General features: G+C 44.6%; 1 protein-coding gene across 2 annotated transcripts in view; it reads right to left on the bottom strand.

Annotated features, from left to right (window-relative positions):
* Slc9a3 (solute carrier family 9 member A3) overlaps positions 1 to 16,316 on the bottom strand; it is a 46,447-nt gene that overhangs the window by 15,309 nt on the left and 14,822 nt on the right. For both annotated transcript variants that reach the window (XM_028782719.1, XM_028782718.1), the window contains exon 2: positions 2,332 to 2,634. In XM_028782719.1, coding sequence (XP_028638552.1) covers positions 2,332 to 2,634 — 303 coding nt within the window. The remainder of the gene's footprint in view (positions 1 to 2,331; positions 2,635 to 16,316) is intronic.

Genomic DNA, 16,316 nt, shown 5'->3' with positions numbered 1-16,316 from the left:
GGGAAAGCCCTGAGTCCTTTTCTGAGCATCTACTCACATCTGTTCAGTCATCACCTGGTGTCTGCTAGCTAGACAAAGATTCATCAAGGAATTTTGATGGCCATTCATGGTTGTTAGCTTGGCTATATCTTGGATGAACTAAACCCACAAATTATAAAGACCTTGTGAAAAGCTAAAGAAATGCTTAGGTCCAAGCATGGTGGTATATTCCTTTAATCCTAGCACTCAGGGGACAGAAGCATGCAGATCTCTTAGTTCAAAGTCAGAGCAAGTTCCAGGACAGCCAAGCTTAAGCAGTGAAGGAAATCATCAAAAACAGAAAGCTGCTGCTGATGTAATAAAACAAGAAGGCATGTTCCAACCCCAGCAAGCAGGAGAACTCAGCTTCTTCAGTCACATGGCTCTGGCATTAGAGTCAAGAGTAGAAAGGGTTACTGGGACAACTGATGCTGGTTGGCTGAAGCTAAGAAATTAGCAAGAGACCAGCATCAGTGAGGTGAAATCTTCTGGGAAATGTTTTCTGAGAGCACAAAGAAGCTATGTTCCAGAGACAGACATCATGCTGGCAGCCAGACTTGGTAATAATAAGATTCATCCTGATGGTACTGGTTTGAAGGTATGAAGGAGTCATGGAGAACAGCTGAGGTTTGACACTGTGAGAGGCCAGATAACGCCATTAGTGAAGGTGTAACCTCAGCTGCAGTTGACATCCTAGGACTGAAGGGGTCATGCAAAGAAGTTGAGGCTGGGCACCATGAAGAGAGCTTCTGAGAGGCTATTGGTGAAGCCTAGTTGCAGCAGAAGACCACAGTGTATTGGAAATGCCAGTGCCATAGGATAATTACCAGGAATAGCAGCAGCAGTATAGTGGAGTCAACCAGAACCTAGAGTCTACAGAGGGCAGAAGCTGGAGAAGTGACCCAAGCCCTTTGGTGAAGCTAGAAGATCACGTGTGGATCCCAGACATTGGAACAAGAAGCTGTAACATTGAAGTTGCCTTGAAGACCCCAAAATGTTAGAGATGCCAGAGCCATGGGACACTTACCAAGGAAAACTGCTTATAGGGAGCGGAACCAGCTCATGATAAAAAAGTTGCAGTCAACAAAGATGAAAGGATTTGGAGATCTGAAAAGCACTTCGACATCAGACATGGAGATGCAGAGTTTAGAGTTTGCCCAGCTTGTTTTCAGTCTTGCTTTGGTCCAATATTTCCTCATTATGACATTTTGTAATGGTAACACATGTCCTGTGATGTTGGAACTATGTGATCTGCCTTTTTATTTTTATTTTTATTGGGGATTGCAGTTAAGAGATTGTATGACTCTCGGAAGAGAATTTGGATTTGGGGCTTTTAAATATTGTTGAGACTGTGATAGACTATGGGGCTTTTGAAATCGGACTAAATGTATTTTGCATTATATATGGCTAGGTATGGCCCCCATAGACTCATATGTTTGAACAAACCTATGGGGGCCAGGGCATGGAATGTGGTGGTTTGATAGGTTTGGCTCCATAAATTCATGTGTTTGAATGCTTGGCAATTGAGAGTAGCACTATTAGGAGGTGTGGTCTTATTGGAGGAAATGTGTGACTGTGTAGGTGGGTTCTGAGTGCTCCTGGTGCTCAAGTTCTGCCCAGTGTGGAAGAAAGCCTCCTCCTAGATGCATTCTGACCAAGATGTAGAACTCTCAGCTCTTCCAGTACCATATCTGCCTGGGTGCTGCCATGCTTTCCACCATGATGATAATAGACTGAACCTTTGAAACTATAAGCCAGCCTCAATTAAATGTTTTTCTTTATAAGAGTTGCCTTGGTCATGGTTTCTCTTCATCACAATAGAAACCTTAACTAAAGACAAAAGGGTTTGGTGTTCCTGGGAGGTAACCAAGGTTAAGTGAAGTATTTGCTATTGTATTTGAGTAAAACCAGTACCAAACTACTCAAGATTTTGAGGTACTCAACCCTGTAATTCACTCACGAGGCTAGGAGCATTCCACTTTCATCTCCTTCTCCCATGGGGGTTGAACAGCTGGTTCACAATACTCTGGCAACTATGATAAGAGTTAGAACAGCTGCCTATGCACACCTACCCACACTGTTGGTCTCTGTGATCACAAATCTGTTCTAAACATGACACAAAAGCCTTAGCTTACAGATGTCCCAAGGGAGCTAATTAAAGATTGAACCTTTTTACACATACCAGGCTATTTACTTAAGTAGTCCACAGAGACACTGCCCATCATCCTTAGCCCTATTCCTTCTGTATCTGAATCATTACTTTGGCTGAACAATGTGACTTGAACTCACCCAGAGGACAATGCATAGACTTACCCATCAGGCCACTGAGGAAGACACCATAGAGGGACAATCCTGTGGTGGCTGCATTCCATATAGTGCCAATGACAGCATATAGCAGAATGGTGCCCAGGTTGCCAAAGAAGAGTCGATTGGGCATGAAGTATCCAGCGTCCAACACAATAGGTGGCAGCAAGTAGAAGAAGAAAAGTGTGGGTGTGAGTGTGAAGGAGGCGATGTGGTCAGCTGCCCAGACGATGCCGCCCAGCACCAGGCCCAGAACAATGAGCAGAGCACTCTCAGGGACAATACTGGTGACCTTGTGGGATAGGTGAAAGACTGTGGAAAGAAAGAGGGTCAGGCAGATTAGGGCCCATAAGGCAACACAATGTCAAAAAGAAGATCTGGAGACAAGGTCCACCAGAGGAATGGGAGGAGTCAGGGAGCCAGGACCATCCCCAACGAGGACACCCCCCACCCCATGAGATCACGGTGGCTACTGGTTTCTTGCAAGCCTGAATATCAGGAAGCCAACCAGTTTCCACCTGAGGTTCTAAAGATCCCCACTGTAAAAGCTGCTATCAGCAGTTCTTAATCTGGGTCGCAATCCCCAAAAGACTATCAAAAACATATATTCGCAGTAGCAGAATTAGAGTTATGAAGTAATAACAAAAATAGTTTTATAATTGGGGGTCACCACAACATGAGAAATGGTATTAAAGGCTCTCAGCATTAGAAAGGCTGAGATCCATTGCATTAGAGGGACCTCTTTCTAGGTACCTGGGATAATGATCCTCCTGTTTCTCCAGCCACCCACAGTTAATGGTTGATGAGAGCAATGTTGATAATGAGCAGGTCCCTCTATAGATGAGTGGTTCCTACCCAAAGCTGGGACATATAGACGGAGCCAAGGCTAAGAACTGGATAGAACTCAGCCACCCCAAGCCAGTGTCTCTACCTTATGGAATCTCCATGTTCGCACAAGGGTAATAAAGTATAGGCATTGGATGACAGAACCTCTCACCCTATGATGACTCCACAAGTGGAAGATACATAGCAATTGAGAGGAAGTGGCCTAAGTTAGGATATACCTTGCCACCCAGGTGAATACCCTCCAATTTGTCCTGGCTGTTCCTGGCCTGTTTCATTGCAGTCACCTTTAGGACACTCATGCTCCTCATATTTCCCCATGACCCCTTTGGGGTGACAGCCATCTAGGAGAAGGAGCTAATACAGCAAAGGCCTCCAGAACCCCAGGCAAAAACTATCAAAAGCAATATCAGTTTGCTCCTTGATATTCAAGCTTGCAGGAAACCTTTGACTACCTCCTCAAGCCCCTCGGGCTCCTCAGTCTCCTCAGCCGTCACCAATTCTGCTAGGACCTTGACAGGTGCTCAGCTCTGCCCTATAGAGAACAGTCATTTGGCCATGGATTTTGTGTCTGGACTCAGAAGAAAGGTGATCGGAATTCCTATGCTAAGCCTGATTTTAACACAATTGGAATGCTGACAGACTGGGCTGCCTCCTTTGGCTTAAGCAATGTTTTGTACAATCAAATTCATTCAACAAGGCTGTTACATTTATAGTATCTCTGAAATTTAAAAATGGAGGTATGTATTTCCCCATCCTGCAGCCCCCCCCCCCCCCACTGACAAACATCCAAGATCCCTCTCAGCCCAGGGTGGTATGGTAATTCACAGAAGTCTGATCTCAGAAACAGCATGTCCTGGTGGGGCTAATGATAGTGGGGCCTGCAGGATGCTTTTGGACCCACCCTTCTAAACTGGATAGCCTTGACAGGGCTCCCTGGCTGGTTTCTCCACAGGTAATTGCAGGGATTAGGTGGGCTCCTAAGGGGTGGAGGTTGCTACTGTCCTTAACCATGACACTCCTAGACTGCATACAAATGGTGCCTAGGCCCTTTGCAAGCCTGGAGAAAAGCAAGTGTCAGGTCAGTTTGGCATCTCACAGTTGTCAACCTTCTAGCATTTTACCAGAAATCATCAGCATAACAGAGACTTTGTCATATCATTTGTCACCACCTATAGTCCCCATCTAGACTCTGAGCGCCAGGAAGGGTCAGGTTTTAGCTGGCACAGATAGATGGGTTATGCTCTGAGGATTGGAGGGACTGCCTGCCCATGCCCCACAGATGATTATCCCATCCCAGCACATCATACCAACTTGAATCAAGTTTCTCTTCTTTCCTCTGAGAGTTTCCACTAATATCAGGTAGAGTTAGCTGTGAGGCTCACCCTGTAACACCAAAGGCCTAGTAAGACCACAAACATGATATAATTTCCAGGCCGTGTTGAGTGCCTGGGACAAGTATATAAGAGAAAGTATCAACTCAGAATGTGGGAAGCTGCTGAATGAGGGTTGCCAAGGGTACTTTCTTGATTCCTCAGGGCCCTGCACAGAGTTATTCAGTATTTGGAGGTACTGGGGCCACCAGAAAATATCTGGAAGGTCTGGTGTTGCTGGGGTTTACAATACCTTCTCTTATGGGTGCTGTCTCTACTCCAGGGAGAGACCATCATGTGGATGAGAAGATCCTAAATATTGGGTACCCGCATTGAGCTGGGCACAAATATGTATGACATCACCAGCCCCACCCAGAAAGCTTACATCCTTGCCCTGAACCTTATGGCCATGGGCATGTACAGCCCAAGAATCACAGCATGTCTTGGCACCCAACTTGAGACCCCAGACTCAACAGATCCTGAACAATCCTAGGGCTCTGAATTCTTAGACCCAAAGGAGTTGTGCTGAGTTCTTGTGGACCCTGGGAAAAGACTGTAATATGAGAGCAAGTCTAAGAGCCAAATCTTTGGCATCCTTCAGTCAAGATAAGATTCCTGCTTTCTATTCTTCCCAATGACTATAAACATTGGGCTTTGACTACAAAAGTTGTGTTCAGAAATATCTGACACCCTTGAGTCTCCAAAGATTTATAGCAACTGTTCCAAGACCATAGCACCCATGAGTTCTAGTTGTGATTCAACTTCTTTCTAAAGTGTGGAAACCATGCCTTACCTTGGCTCTGTCCTCCAGTCCCACAAGACCCATGTGCCAGGCTTCCAAGAAGCTATATGACAGCCACACTCTGAGATGGTTACAGTTGGGGGTTTCATTTCTGCTGCACTCTATGCAGTCTAAGTCTGAAAGCTGGTGCCATGTTCCCTTTGGGTCTCTGGAGTGTGAGTCTCTTTGAAAAGCCATAAAAAAAGACTAGAAAAACCTCTGAGCTTTGACCACACCCAAGCTGTGATGTTGCTTTTTGCTCAGGACTTTGGTCTTTTCCTACACCCTTTCTCTATAGCAGAGACCAAAAATACCTCACCTCTGTGGAGTTCCCTTTGACAGTCAAGACTAGGGAAGGTACAAGAGCCATTCTTATCTCTGGAACAACAAGGTAAGTCTGCCCTTTAGACACTATCAGCTAATCCCTTCTGTGTAGTTGCTGGTGACTATAAGATCTCAACAACTGGACTTTATGTGCATGGAAGACAGGCTAGCTTCAGATCAGTTGCTCTTCCTCTGAAGTAGACTCTGAAAAATCCAAGGAAAATGACCTTCTCATTTTCTCAGAATATCCTCCTATGTGTGGTGTGGATGGGATAAAGACTACCCGTGTCCTTTGTCATCTCTGTGATAGGACCAACCTTGAACATACATTTCTACACATGAAAGAATCCAGAGGAGTGAAGGACTACAAATTCTTAGGTCCAAAATGTGCACTGGAAGTGTACTGCTGTCCCCTGCATACTTCAAAGTCCAATATCTCACTGAGGACTGACCCCTAATTTCTTTTTACTGTTTGTAGGTACTAGCTATCTTTTCATGTTTAAGATACTTCTGTTCTTGTCTGTGAGATGCTGTTTATAGAATGTGATAGCTTCTTCACTGGGGTGTTAATCCTTGTCATAAACTGAGCTGTAAAATTCTGATTCCTTCCTTGACTGCCCACAGCCATCTTTGATTGGCCAAAGCATGCCAATGTAGGCCTTATGTGTCCTCATCCTACCAAGGCTTGTCTTGATATGTTCTGGGTAATCTGTTCCTAGAGAGTGGACATTGCTCCTTGTGCTTCAGGAAGGGCTCAGGCAAGCCTGCTTTGATTATTTTAGTTTTAATACCACAAGTTTGCTGTAAAAGGCACATTTCATTCTTAAGAATGACCTGAGGACAGATACTAATACAAATGTCCCACTTTCAGCCTGTAGCTTTTGTTCCTTCTATTTCCAGGGGCCCGGGGGGGGGGTGTTCCTAAACTCCAGAGCAGGTGGCTGGTTCTGCACGCTTTGATAGTTCCCCATGGCCTGGTATAGCGAAGGTACTAGCAGCGTCCCTGTAATGGTCTGGAGTGGAGCAGCAGGCATCCACACTTGGACTATGCCAGGTTTCTTGCTCTGTGTGCCTCTCCCTCTGATCATCTAACTCTCATTGTTAAGTCTCAAGCCTTCCATCTTGTAGGAATCTCTCACAGCTTCTTGTGGTTATTATTTATTTCTCAGGCCTGATGTTGGTAAGCTCATGCACCATTTTCAAAGCTCTGAAAATCCTGTCCAGGTTATTGTGTCTGGCAATAAACTCTAGGCTCTGGAATCTGCACTCTGACCCTGTATCTCTGATTAATCTGGGGTTTTGTTCATCTCCCATGAGTCTGGACCCTTTTCTGGTTCACAGTGTCACTAGTTACCCCTGAGCAATCTCTGTGCATTGTGTTACTGCCTGTCTTGGACAGCTTTCCCAGGGACCTCAGCCACCTCTTCTAGGGCCTGAGTGTTCTTCTGGGCTGGATGACTTCTCTACTCCCCAGTCTTCGGTAGCTGGGAGTTTTGCCATAACCACCGAGAGAAAACCTCAGAAAGACATCTGAGTCTCAGGGGCCCTGGGTTAGCAATTGCCCATTTGTTATAGGTTGGGATCATCCTCATTCACGAGGGAATACCTGCTGGATTGGGGCCCATGGAACCCACTTGGCACAGCCTAGAGCAACCTAGTCTGTGCCAGCTCTTGTGTGCCCCTATGACTAACTCCTGAGCAGCAATCTGCATTATAATTAGCTACTTATGCTAGAGGTTCAATTGACTTCAAGTAGCAATTTGTTAGTAGCTCAGCAATTAGAGCATAATGGGTATTCTATAAACTAGTAAGCCAGCTGCTGTATAACAATCCTATAGCAAGTAGTACCTGCTTCCTGTTGCTGAAAGGGTGAAGACCTGTAGTTGGCCACATAGGTTTGATGTGTGTCAGGAGATATACACACACAGGAATGGCCCAAGCATGAATTATCGTGGGTCCGGGCCAGCTTCTTTCAAGGTGCTGGAGTCTTTCTGCTTTAAGGATGGCAATATAGGTTTCAGGTTACTGTGGTGAAATGTACACTACAAATCAGGTCTTTCTTCCTTCCTGTACCTTCTGCCCATATCACAGATGTACCCATCATCTGGTACACCCCTCCCATCTGAAAAGTAGGTGCTGCTGCCCTGCATTATGGCTTGAGGAAGCAAGGCAGGAGGACCTGGTAGAGCCTAAGGAGGAAGTTTCAGTGATTCCTCACAGAGGTCTTCATCTATGTATGACTGGCCCTTAAGTTGCCTGGAAGCCCAGCCTTGGGGACATGGAGGTGTTGGTGCATCATGGAAGGAGAATTTCTTCCCCACAGTGGAGAGCTGACTCCCAGCCCATACACCTGAAGAGGACAGGATCTGGGAGGCTGGCACATGTGAAGCAGACCTTCAGTGTACACTGAAATTCTCAGGCCCACTAGTTTGTTAGGGAAAATGTGGCCTATAGGTTACAAAAGCTGTGCTAGGATTTACATCCTAAACATCCCCAAAGTCTATAATATGAAAGCCTGGCTCCCAGGATGGTGCTGTTGTAGAGCTTGTAGAAGGTAGATCTAGGGAGAGTCCTAGATGGTTAGATTATCTGACCTTGAGGGAGTTTATGACATCCTTCTCTCCTTAGCTTTTATTCTTTCTTTTTAAAGGCGTATTTTTTTTAGTGTGTGTGTGTGTGTGTGTGTGTGTGTGTGTGTGTGTGTGTGTAGCTGCATTGTTTTAATGTGTGCCCCCATAGAGGTTAGAAGGTATCGAATACTCTGGAACTGAGGTTACAGGAGTTGCCAAGCCACCTGATGTGGATGCTGGAAATGGAATTTAAGTCTTCTACAAGAGCTGTAAGTACTGCTCACACCTAAGCCATTTCTCTAGCCCCTCCTTTGTTTCTTTATGCCCCTAGCCATGAAGTTAGAGGTTTTGCTTGGCCACATGATCCTGTCATGATGTGTTGCCATGGCCTGGAACCTCCAAAGCCATAAACCGAAATAAGGTATATATATATATCTGTAAGTTGATCTCAGGTGTTTGTTATAATGATGAAAAGCTGACCAGAACAGCAGCAGAGGGTGTCTGAGGCCTTAACACACAGAGAACAAACACCTTGTTGCACTTACTGTCCAGGGGCAGACAATGCTCCAGAATCTATTAAAATGTGTTCTGCTGGGGTTGGGCTTGGTTTTGTAACTTCCAAAGCCAAAACTAAAGCAAACTTCATTGATACAAGAGTCAATAACAGTAGGGAACAGGGAGAGGGTCTCTTTAGAGAACAAATAAAATATTCTAGGATCTAGGAAAACAGTGTGAACAGAGGTGAGGCCCTGATTCTCTGTGTCAGCTGAGGATATTCTAGGGGGCATGTGTGATAGGACACCCAAGCCCACAGGTAACTTATTGCTGAGGCTTACAGTCACAGCTAATTAAGCACAAAATGGTACAACCATCTGATGGTGACAACAGACAGCAAATGCTTTAGTTATAATTACAAACTCTCTGACTGAAGTAAAAAATCCAAGCATTCATAAGCAGACACTTTGGGACCAGTCACCAGAAAGAGCAGACACTTCTTGAGCAGACATCAGCTGACCCTGACCCTCTCACACCATGGGAATGCAGTTGAGGACGAGCCTTGGTCAGGCCCACAGTCAGCCCCACTGCCAAGGATCTTTCAAGGTGACAGGCAGATTTAGCTGAGTCCTTGCAAATGCAGCAGCACAGTAAATCCCTTGGTTTTACTTTAACAGGTACAAGCCTTGGAGAATTAAACTCTGCCTAACAGAGCAACTGGACCGAGCAGTGAAAACCTGCCCAGAGGAAAGAAGGGAAGCGCCTGATACACAGGCCCCCTCCTTGTGCAGCAGGTCAGGTCAGGGCCAGACATGAGCTCACACATGCATGTGCAGTTTCCTGTGCTTACATGGATACACAAAGACAAACACATAGATGGGATAAGCACACTCACACACCAGACACTTGTGGGCACAAAAAGATCCTCAAGTAAACCACCAGAAAAGGGCTAGAGTCTGTAAAGCCAGCAAGTCCAGCCCAGCTGCCTAGCTTACACACAGAAGACCCTATTGTTCTGACCTCAATATTACTTCTGTTCTTAGCTGTGCCCACTGGGCACTTTGCAGAAATTTCAGTAAGTATGTCAGGTATAGATCCAGGGCAAGAGGTAAAGATATTTATAGTCCACTTAGAGCCTAATCTATTCTCCCTCCTGCTTACATCCTACTAGGCAAGTACCTGGAAATTCACACTGGTCAGGGTGGACCTGGTTTCTCCTGTTGTAGGCAGGGAGCCCCTCTATGAGCCAGGGTTTCTTTGGGCTTGAATAACTTGGAAAACGACATTCTTAGGACTAACCCTGCTGCTTACAAATGGCAAGAAAACATTGTTCATTTATAAAACCTAGGGAAACACTGATAATTTCTAAATTAATAAATTGTTGATGGCTTTCCAGGGAAGTAGTGGCTCCTTCTACTCTAAGCTATGATGAGCCACAGAAGCAAGATTCTCCTGCAGCCCCAAAGGGCTCCAGGCCAATGCAGACAAGTGTCTGCCACAGCCTTTGTTTCTGACAGACAGAAAACCTGTAGCCTTAGTATTAGCAGGTGGGAAACCCAGCTCTCCTTAGGCCTGTACTGCAATGAGAGATGGCTTCAGAGCCTTCCTTTCATGTTCTGTGGTTTCTTCTCATTGGCTATCAACTATGTGAGTTACTCTTTTGGTTTATTCTATATCCTCATTACCACACAGCTCTGTTTTACATCTACTCAAACTAATATTTTTGTGGAGGGTTACTCAGATAGGCTGGAGTGTGGCTCCTTAAAGATCTGCTTCCTGTGCTCACTCCACTGCTCCAGGGTACTAGCCTGCCAGCATGGCCGGGGCCTATCATGTGGCAGTTGTTTCTAATGGTATTAAGCACAAATGTGTGCCTTAACAGTAACAGGTAACTGATTACTAAGTATAGAGTGAGAACATCTTGGGCCTGTGGTGTGGTCAGAAGTCAGCTAGGTATCAGCCTTGCTCCTCCTCACCAAAGTATCTTCCTAGAGGCACCATACTCCAGCCCTACTTCAAGGTCATTCTACTCCTGAAGTTCATCACTTACAAAGCACAAGCTTCCAGGTTTTCTTTATAATATCATAATTGGCTGTACCTTAAAACTTGAGAGAAGGACTTTAATAATCACATCTAATGATTGGGTATTGGAATAGCTTCTATTGTTCCAATTCACCCTCAAATAACAGTTACAAACTCTGAATGAACTATGCAAACAGCAGGCCCAAACTGGAAGGATATTCAAATCTCATAAGGGAACAGCCTGGAGACTTCTCCACCATCCTGAATCTTAAGCACAGATCCCAGCTACAGCTGAGCAACCAGACAAGCCCACCAGAAACCTTTAGGCCACTACCTAGAAAGCAGGAAACAAAGATCTAAGAGCTACTAGAAAAGAGAACAGCAAATCTCAGGAAGGAAAGAGTCAGAGATGGGGATTCCCATATTCTCTGTGAGAAATATTAACCTGCAGCTAGTTCCTGTAATTTCCTGTGAATCACACAGGAGTATGGTGGGTCCCATGCTGTCAACTAGAGCTAAAAGAACAGCATAAATATCTGTCACGATAGGAACAGAGAGTACTTGGAGTTTCAGTCCACACAAAGGTCAATTGCCTAGTAAGACCACCACCTCAGAAAGCAGTTATCTCCAGAGGAACATAGTAGCACACAGTTTCTGCAGAGTATAAGTTACAACATCTTCCTCACAGTTCACAATCACAAGACATGAAGAAGTAGAAAAGTAGGACCAATCACAGAAAAACTGATGAGAATCTCAAAATGATGCAGATGCAAATACTGGAACTATCAAATAAATACTTTAACACAGCCATTAAAACTACTTACTACAAGAAAATATAATTGTTAATTGAAAAAGATGTCCAGTCTAGGAATTGAAGTAGGACATAGATTAGCAGTTTTTCTCTATAACAGTAGCAATACAACAAGATTTATGGGACATACAATTGATCAGCTCTGCAAAACACTGCTGTATTATACGGAAACAAAAGGGCAAGGCTGTGAAGATTTGTTCTAATAAAACTTTATTTAAATAAATAGGTATCTGGTCCACGGACCACAATTTCTTGACTCCTATCAAAAACAAGAAGTGGTGGCACACACCTTTAATCCCAGAATTTGGGGGGCAGAGGAAATCAAGGCTAGTCTACAGATCAAGTTCTAAGACAGCCAAGGCTACACAGAAAAAAACCTGCCTTGTAAAACAAACAAACAACAAAAAATACAGATGGAAATTCTGTAGTTGAAGAGTGCAATATCTGAAATAAAAAGTTAGACTGATTTCACAGCATAGAGATGGTGCAAGAGTTAGCAATTTGGCCAGTAGAAATGGCACAAAGAGAAAAGACTTTTTTTTTTAAGTGAGGAAAATGCCGTGATCTTCAGGGCAATATCAAAAGCTCTAATGTATGTGTGTAGTGGGGGCTCTAAAATGAGGGGGAAAGTAATCAGTGAAAGAGTTTTGAAAAAAAACTTAATGGGAGACATACTTACAAAGTTCAGAAATTCTGCCAACTTCAAACAGCAATTTTTTTTAAAATTACACTCTATAGGACCATTAAGTTCAAATAGTTTAAAAAATCTGAGAAAATCGTCAATTTGAATAACTGTTTCTTTTTGTTTAACTCTATCAAAGGACAGGAAAAGAAACTTGGGTCTGTTGTAAGTCTATCAATGCTTGGCTTCTCTTGTCTCAGAGGCCATCTGTCTTCAGGAGCTAGTGTTTTGACAGGGGCCTGGAGCCTGACTTTGTTAAATGTATCATATGTCCTCAGGACCCTCCTACAGCACTACACTTTTAAAATCATGCTTTTGAAGCAGATGCCACAAATGGTGTTCTAACTGATTTCAAACGCTCAGCAATTCTGTTTCCCCTTTGGTTTATCAACAACCACACAGTGCTGTGTTGAAGCTGCAGATGAGTGGGACAAAGTCCCTCATGCTACTTGAAGGAAAGGTCATTGCCAGCACATCCTGTAGTGGCTAGACCTCTGACACGACAGCCTCCACACAAGGTGCACCCATATCTCCATGATATTGCAGAAATATTTTTTATACTTCCTGAACAGTGGGCATTTCAGGAAGACAGGCTGGCAGGGGTAGTGATAGGCACACAAGTGCCATCTGAGGGCAGAGGCAACACCCAGGAAGTATCCTCCACAACTGCAGTCTCTGCCTTCATTCCCATTATAACAGGCCCTCCCTGGGACCATAGTCCACCAGGAGTTCCCTGGTATTTAGCATGATGAGCTGAGAGGGCACTGAAGGAATTCTGGACTCTCAAGTAGGAACTGTGGGCAAGCCCTGGCTTTCTGAAGCAGGTTTCTTGGAAACCTCAAGGACCTGGACTCCAATCTTTATTGTTGACCAGGTTGCATATTTTAAATGTAGAGACAGAAAGGCAAGTGGAAGAATAAGCCAGCTCCTAGTCAGCAATGAGACATGGCCAGAATGACTTTTTCCCATGTCCCTTAAGCCTAAAACAGGGCCCGCAGGGAGGTCTCTAACCCTCTTTTCACCCAGATCGCCAAACCTGTCCCATCTGTCCTGGGACCTCACAAACTATGCATTATTTGGTCATCAGCTTTCTAGCTAAGGGCAGAATTGAATTACAGGGTGCCTGGTAGGGATCTTGGATAGAGAATGTAGTTCAAGGTCCTTTTATACTGTGAGACTCAGTCCAGGGCCTTCAGGTTTAAAAGGGAACCCCATTCCAGGCTGGAAATTAGGGGTAAACAGTGGGCAAGGCACATCAATATTCAATCAGTACAAGGGGCTAGCTGTGGACAGCGGCACAGAGACAGGGTAACTAATTCCAGATAGGATGGCTGCAGCCAACATACATGAGGATTGGTGGAGCAGAGTTCACATCAGAGCTTACAACAAGTGGCCTGTCACCACCCAGGGCTTCCCTCAAAAGCATGAAAAATGCCAGAGGCTAGACAAGCCAGGGCCACCTCCTTTTCATGGCTTTGAACTTGAAGAACAATCTGTCACATCACAGGAAACCACTGCAAGAGGAGCAGGGGCCTAAAGATTAAAAGGTCAAATTGGTGTAAAATTCACTAAAGCAAACATTCTCAACACAGGACAGGGCATGAGACACAGGTGGATGCTCTAAGAGCTCCAAAGAGTTTACAAGCATAATTCCAGTTAATCTTGCTGACCTTCATACCTTCATGTGAAAAATTCCAGCAAGGCATTTTCTCTGAGGACTTCTTTTATGCAGATAAACTGTATGGCAGTGTCCCAAGGCTGCTGTTCATTGGGCCTGTGCCCACTCACGTGGTTATGGTTACTACCTCCTGAGAGTTCACAACTTTTCTCCAAAGCCAGGACTTTGTCACCATTCTCTTCCTGGACACAAAGCAGGAACTCCTCAGGACTACTGAGCTTTGCTGTTCGTATATCACAGGCAGATGATAAGTTGGAACTCCAAAGATTAAAAAAAGCCATAAAGTATCCCAGAAGAACAGTCCCTCAGCGAGGGCGGGGTTTGGAGACATTGGTATGTGAAAATGTTGATGGGTTACTGCCAGGACTCATGCCAACAGCTCATCCTTCAGCTAGCTGCTCCTCTGAGACAGATGGTTCTGAGCCCAGTGGGGCCTCCTGAGGGCCCCCACCAACATCTACCTCCCTGGGGCAAGGTGCCCTCGCAAGGTACAAACAGCCTCTATCTGTGGAGCCAGAAGGGCATGGTTCCTGCACACCCGAGGGCTCTATGTTCCCAGGACTCGTTGGTTCACTTTCTAACAGGCAGTTTTATCTTTGGACTCCATTTCCTGGTGTAAGATGACAATCTCATCTTTTCTGGATGTTATGAAGATGAAAACTGCATCCCAAGAGAGTAGATGCATTACTTTATTCTTGATCCCAAAGAAAACAAAGGGGTAGAGGGCTTATTTATTGGCTTTGTTTCCAAAGTTTGGGCCTAAAAGAAGTAGGAACCTAAAGACCCTGGTATTCCTGCCTCTCCACAGATACCACAATACTCCTGTTCCAGGTTCCAATGAGGTTTTGTACCCCCAGAACTTGGTCCAGCTCAAGAACTAGCTAAGAATCTCAGGAAAGAGCAAGAGATACATACTCAGCTAGTAAAGGGCTAGATTTGTAGGGAAATGTCAGACACTTGTACTCTGAAGAAAGGAGTATGCTCTTAAAAGAAGGTTTATGCAGGGACTCAGCACTCCTTTGGGTCCAGGCCTGTAATCTCAGCATGTGGTAGGGAGGCAGGCAGACTGATCATCAAAGAAAGAGAAAGAGAAGGAAGATAAATGGCAGAAAGAGGGGAAAGAGATCTCTTAAAAGTTAACAACACATGAACAGTAATTTAAAAAATCAGCAGAGGAACTGAAAGATGAAATTCTATCAGAAAATAGGAGAAAGAAAATACGTATGTTGATGATCTGTGCTGCTAGACTAAATGGAAGAAAGTATATGAGTCCATAAGGGAAGTAAACCTGCTTCGAAGATACTGTTTTAAACAGAATTGATCCTATATTATGGGGAGGAATCCCTGTACAAAGAATGCAGACAATGGCCTCCAAGGTCAGAAATTAGCCATGAAAGAAACCAAGTAATGTCTCAAACTCTAGACACAAAAGCACTTATATCCTGCACCTCTCTGTCCCCAGAGTGACCAAATTATAACACATCAATGACCACCAGCTTACTCCCTAGTCCTGGCACTATAACCCTGACCCTCAGAAGCCAAAGAGAAAGCTTCTGAAGAAAATACTTTAAAGAGAGGAATCACAGTACAAAAGCAGAGGATGCAAAGACAGTCCAAGTTAACAGAGATGGTGTCAGGGGATCAGGCAAAGCTGGACAAGGAGATCTGAATCCATCAAGAAGAAAACAAGAGAACCTCAGGCCTCAAGCAGAGCACAGCATCATATGGCATAAGCAAAAATTCCCAGAAAATCATGCCAATAGCACTGGCAAGATGATCAGCAAGTAAAAGCACTTGCCACAAAGCCAAGTGGACTGATTTTGATACTTGGGACCCACATGGTGGAAAGAGAACACTAACTTCTGAACGTGTTCCTCTGACCATCATACACATACTATGGCATAAGCACATAGGTATGCACACATATAGTTGGTTGGCCTGATACTGCTTGTATTCTAATGCTAATATTGGACCCCCAAGACCTCGTTGCCGCAGACATGAGAGAGTCTTCACATAGTCCCAAGTGACACTGTGTGACCTTGCCCCCAAGTTATTTTTGATTGGTGAATAGAAATGTCGACAGCCAATAGCTAGGTAGAGAAGACATAGGCAAGGTTAAGTATTCCCGGGCTTTGGATTGGAGGAGAATGACAAGGAGAGAAGAGATGAAGAAAAAGGGAGAAGCTACCATGGGTTAGCTGAGTCATGAAAATGTGGCCCTGAGGACCGACCAATTGGAGTTGAGTAACCCCAATGAAACATAGTAAGCAATAACTCGTGGTTATCGATATGTAGGTAGATAGCATGGAGGGTAGATATCTCCCCAGTTCTTGTGCTGATTAAGGCTTATTGTAAATAATAAAAGGTGTGTGTGTGTGTGTGTGTGTGTGTGTGTGTGTGTGTGTGTGTGTGTGT

Source organism: Grammomys surdaster, unplaced genomic scaffold (assembly GCF_004785775.1).
Source record: "Grammomys surdaster isolate TR1022 unplaced genomic scaffold, NIH_TR_1.0 843, whole genome shotgun sequence".
Lineage (NCBI taxonomy): Eukaryota > Metazoa > Chordata > Mammalia > Rodentia > Muridae > Grammomys > Grammomys surdaster.
Note: the sequence above shows the minus strand (reverse complement) of the source record. Positions and strands in the feature narration are given on the sequence as shown.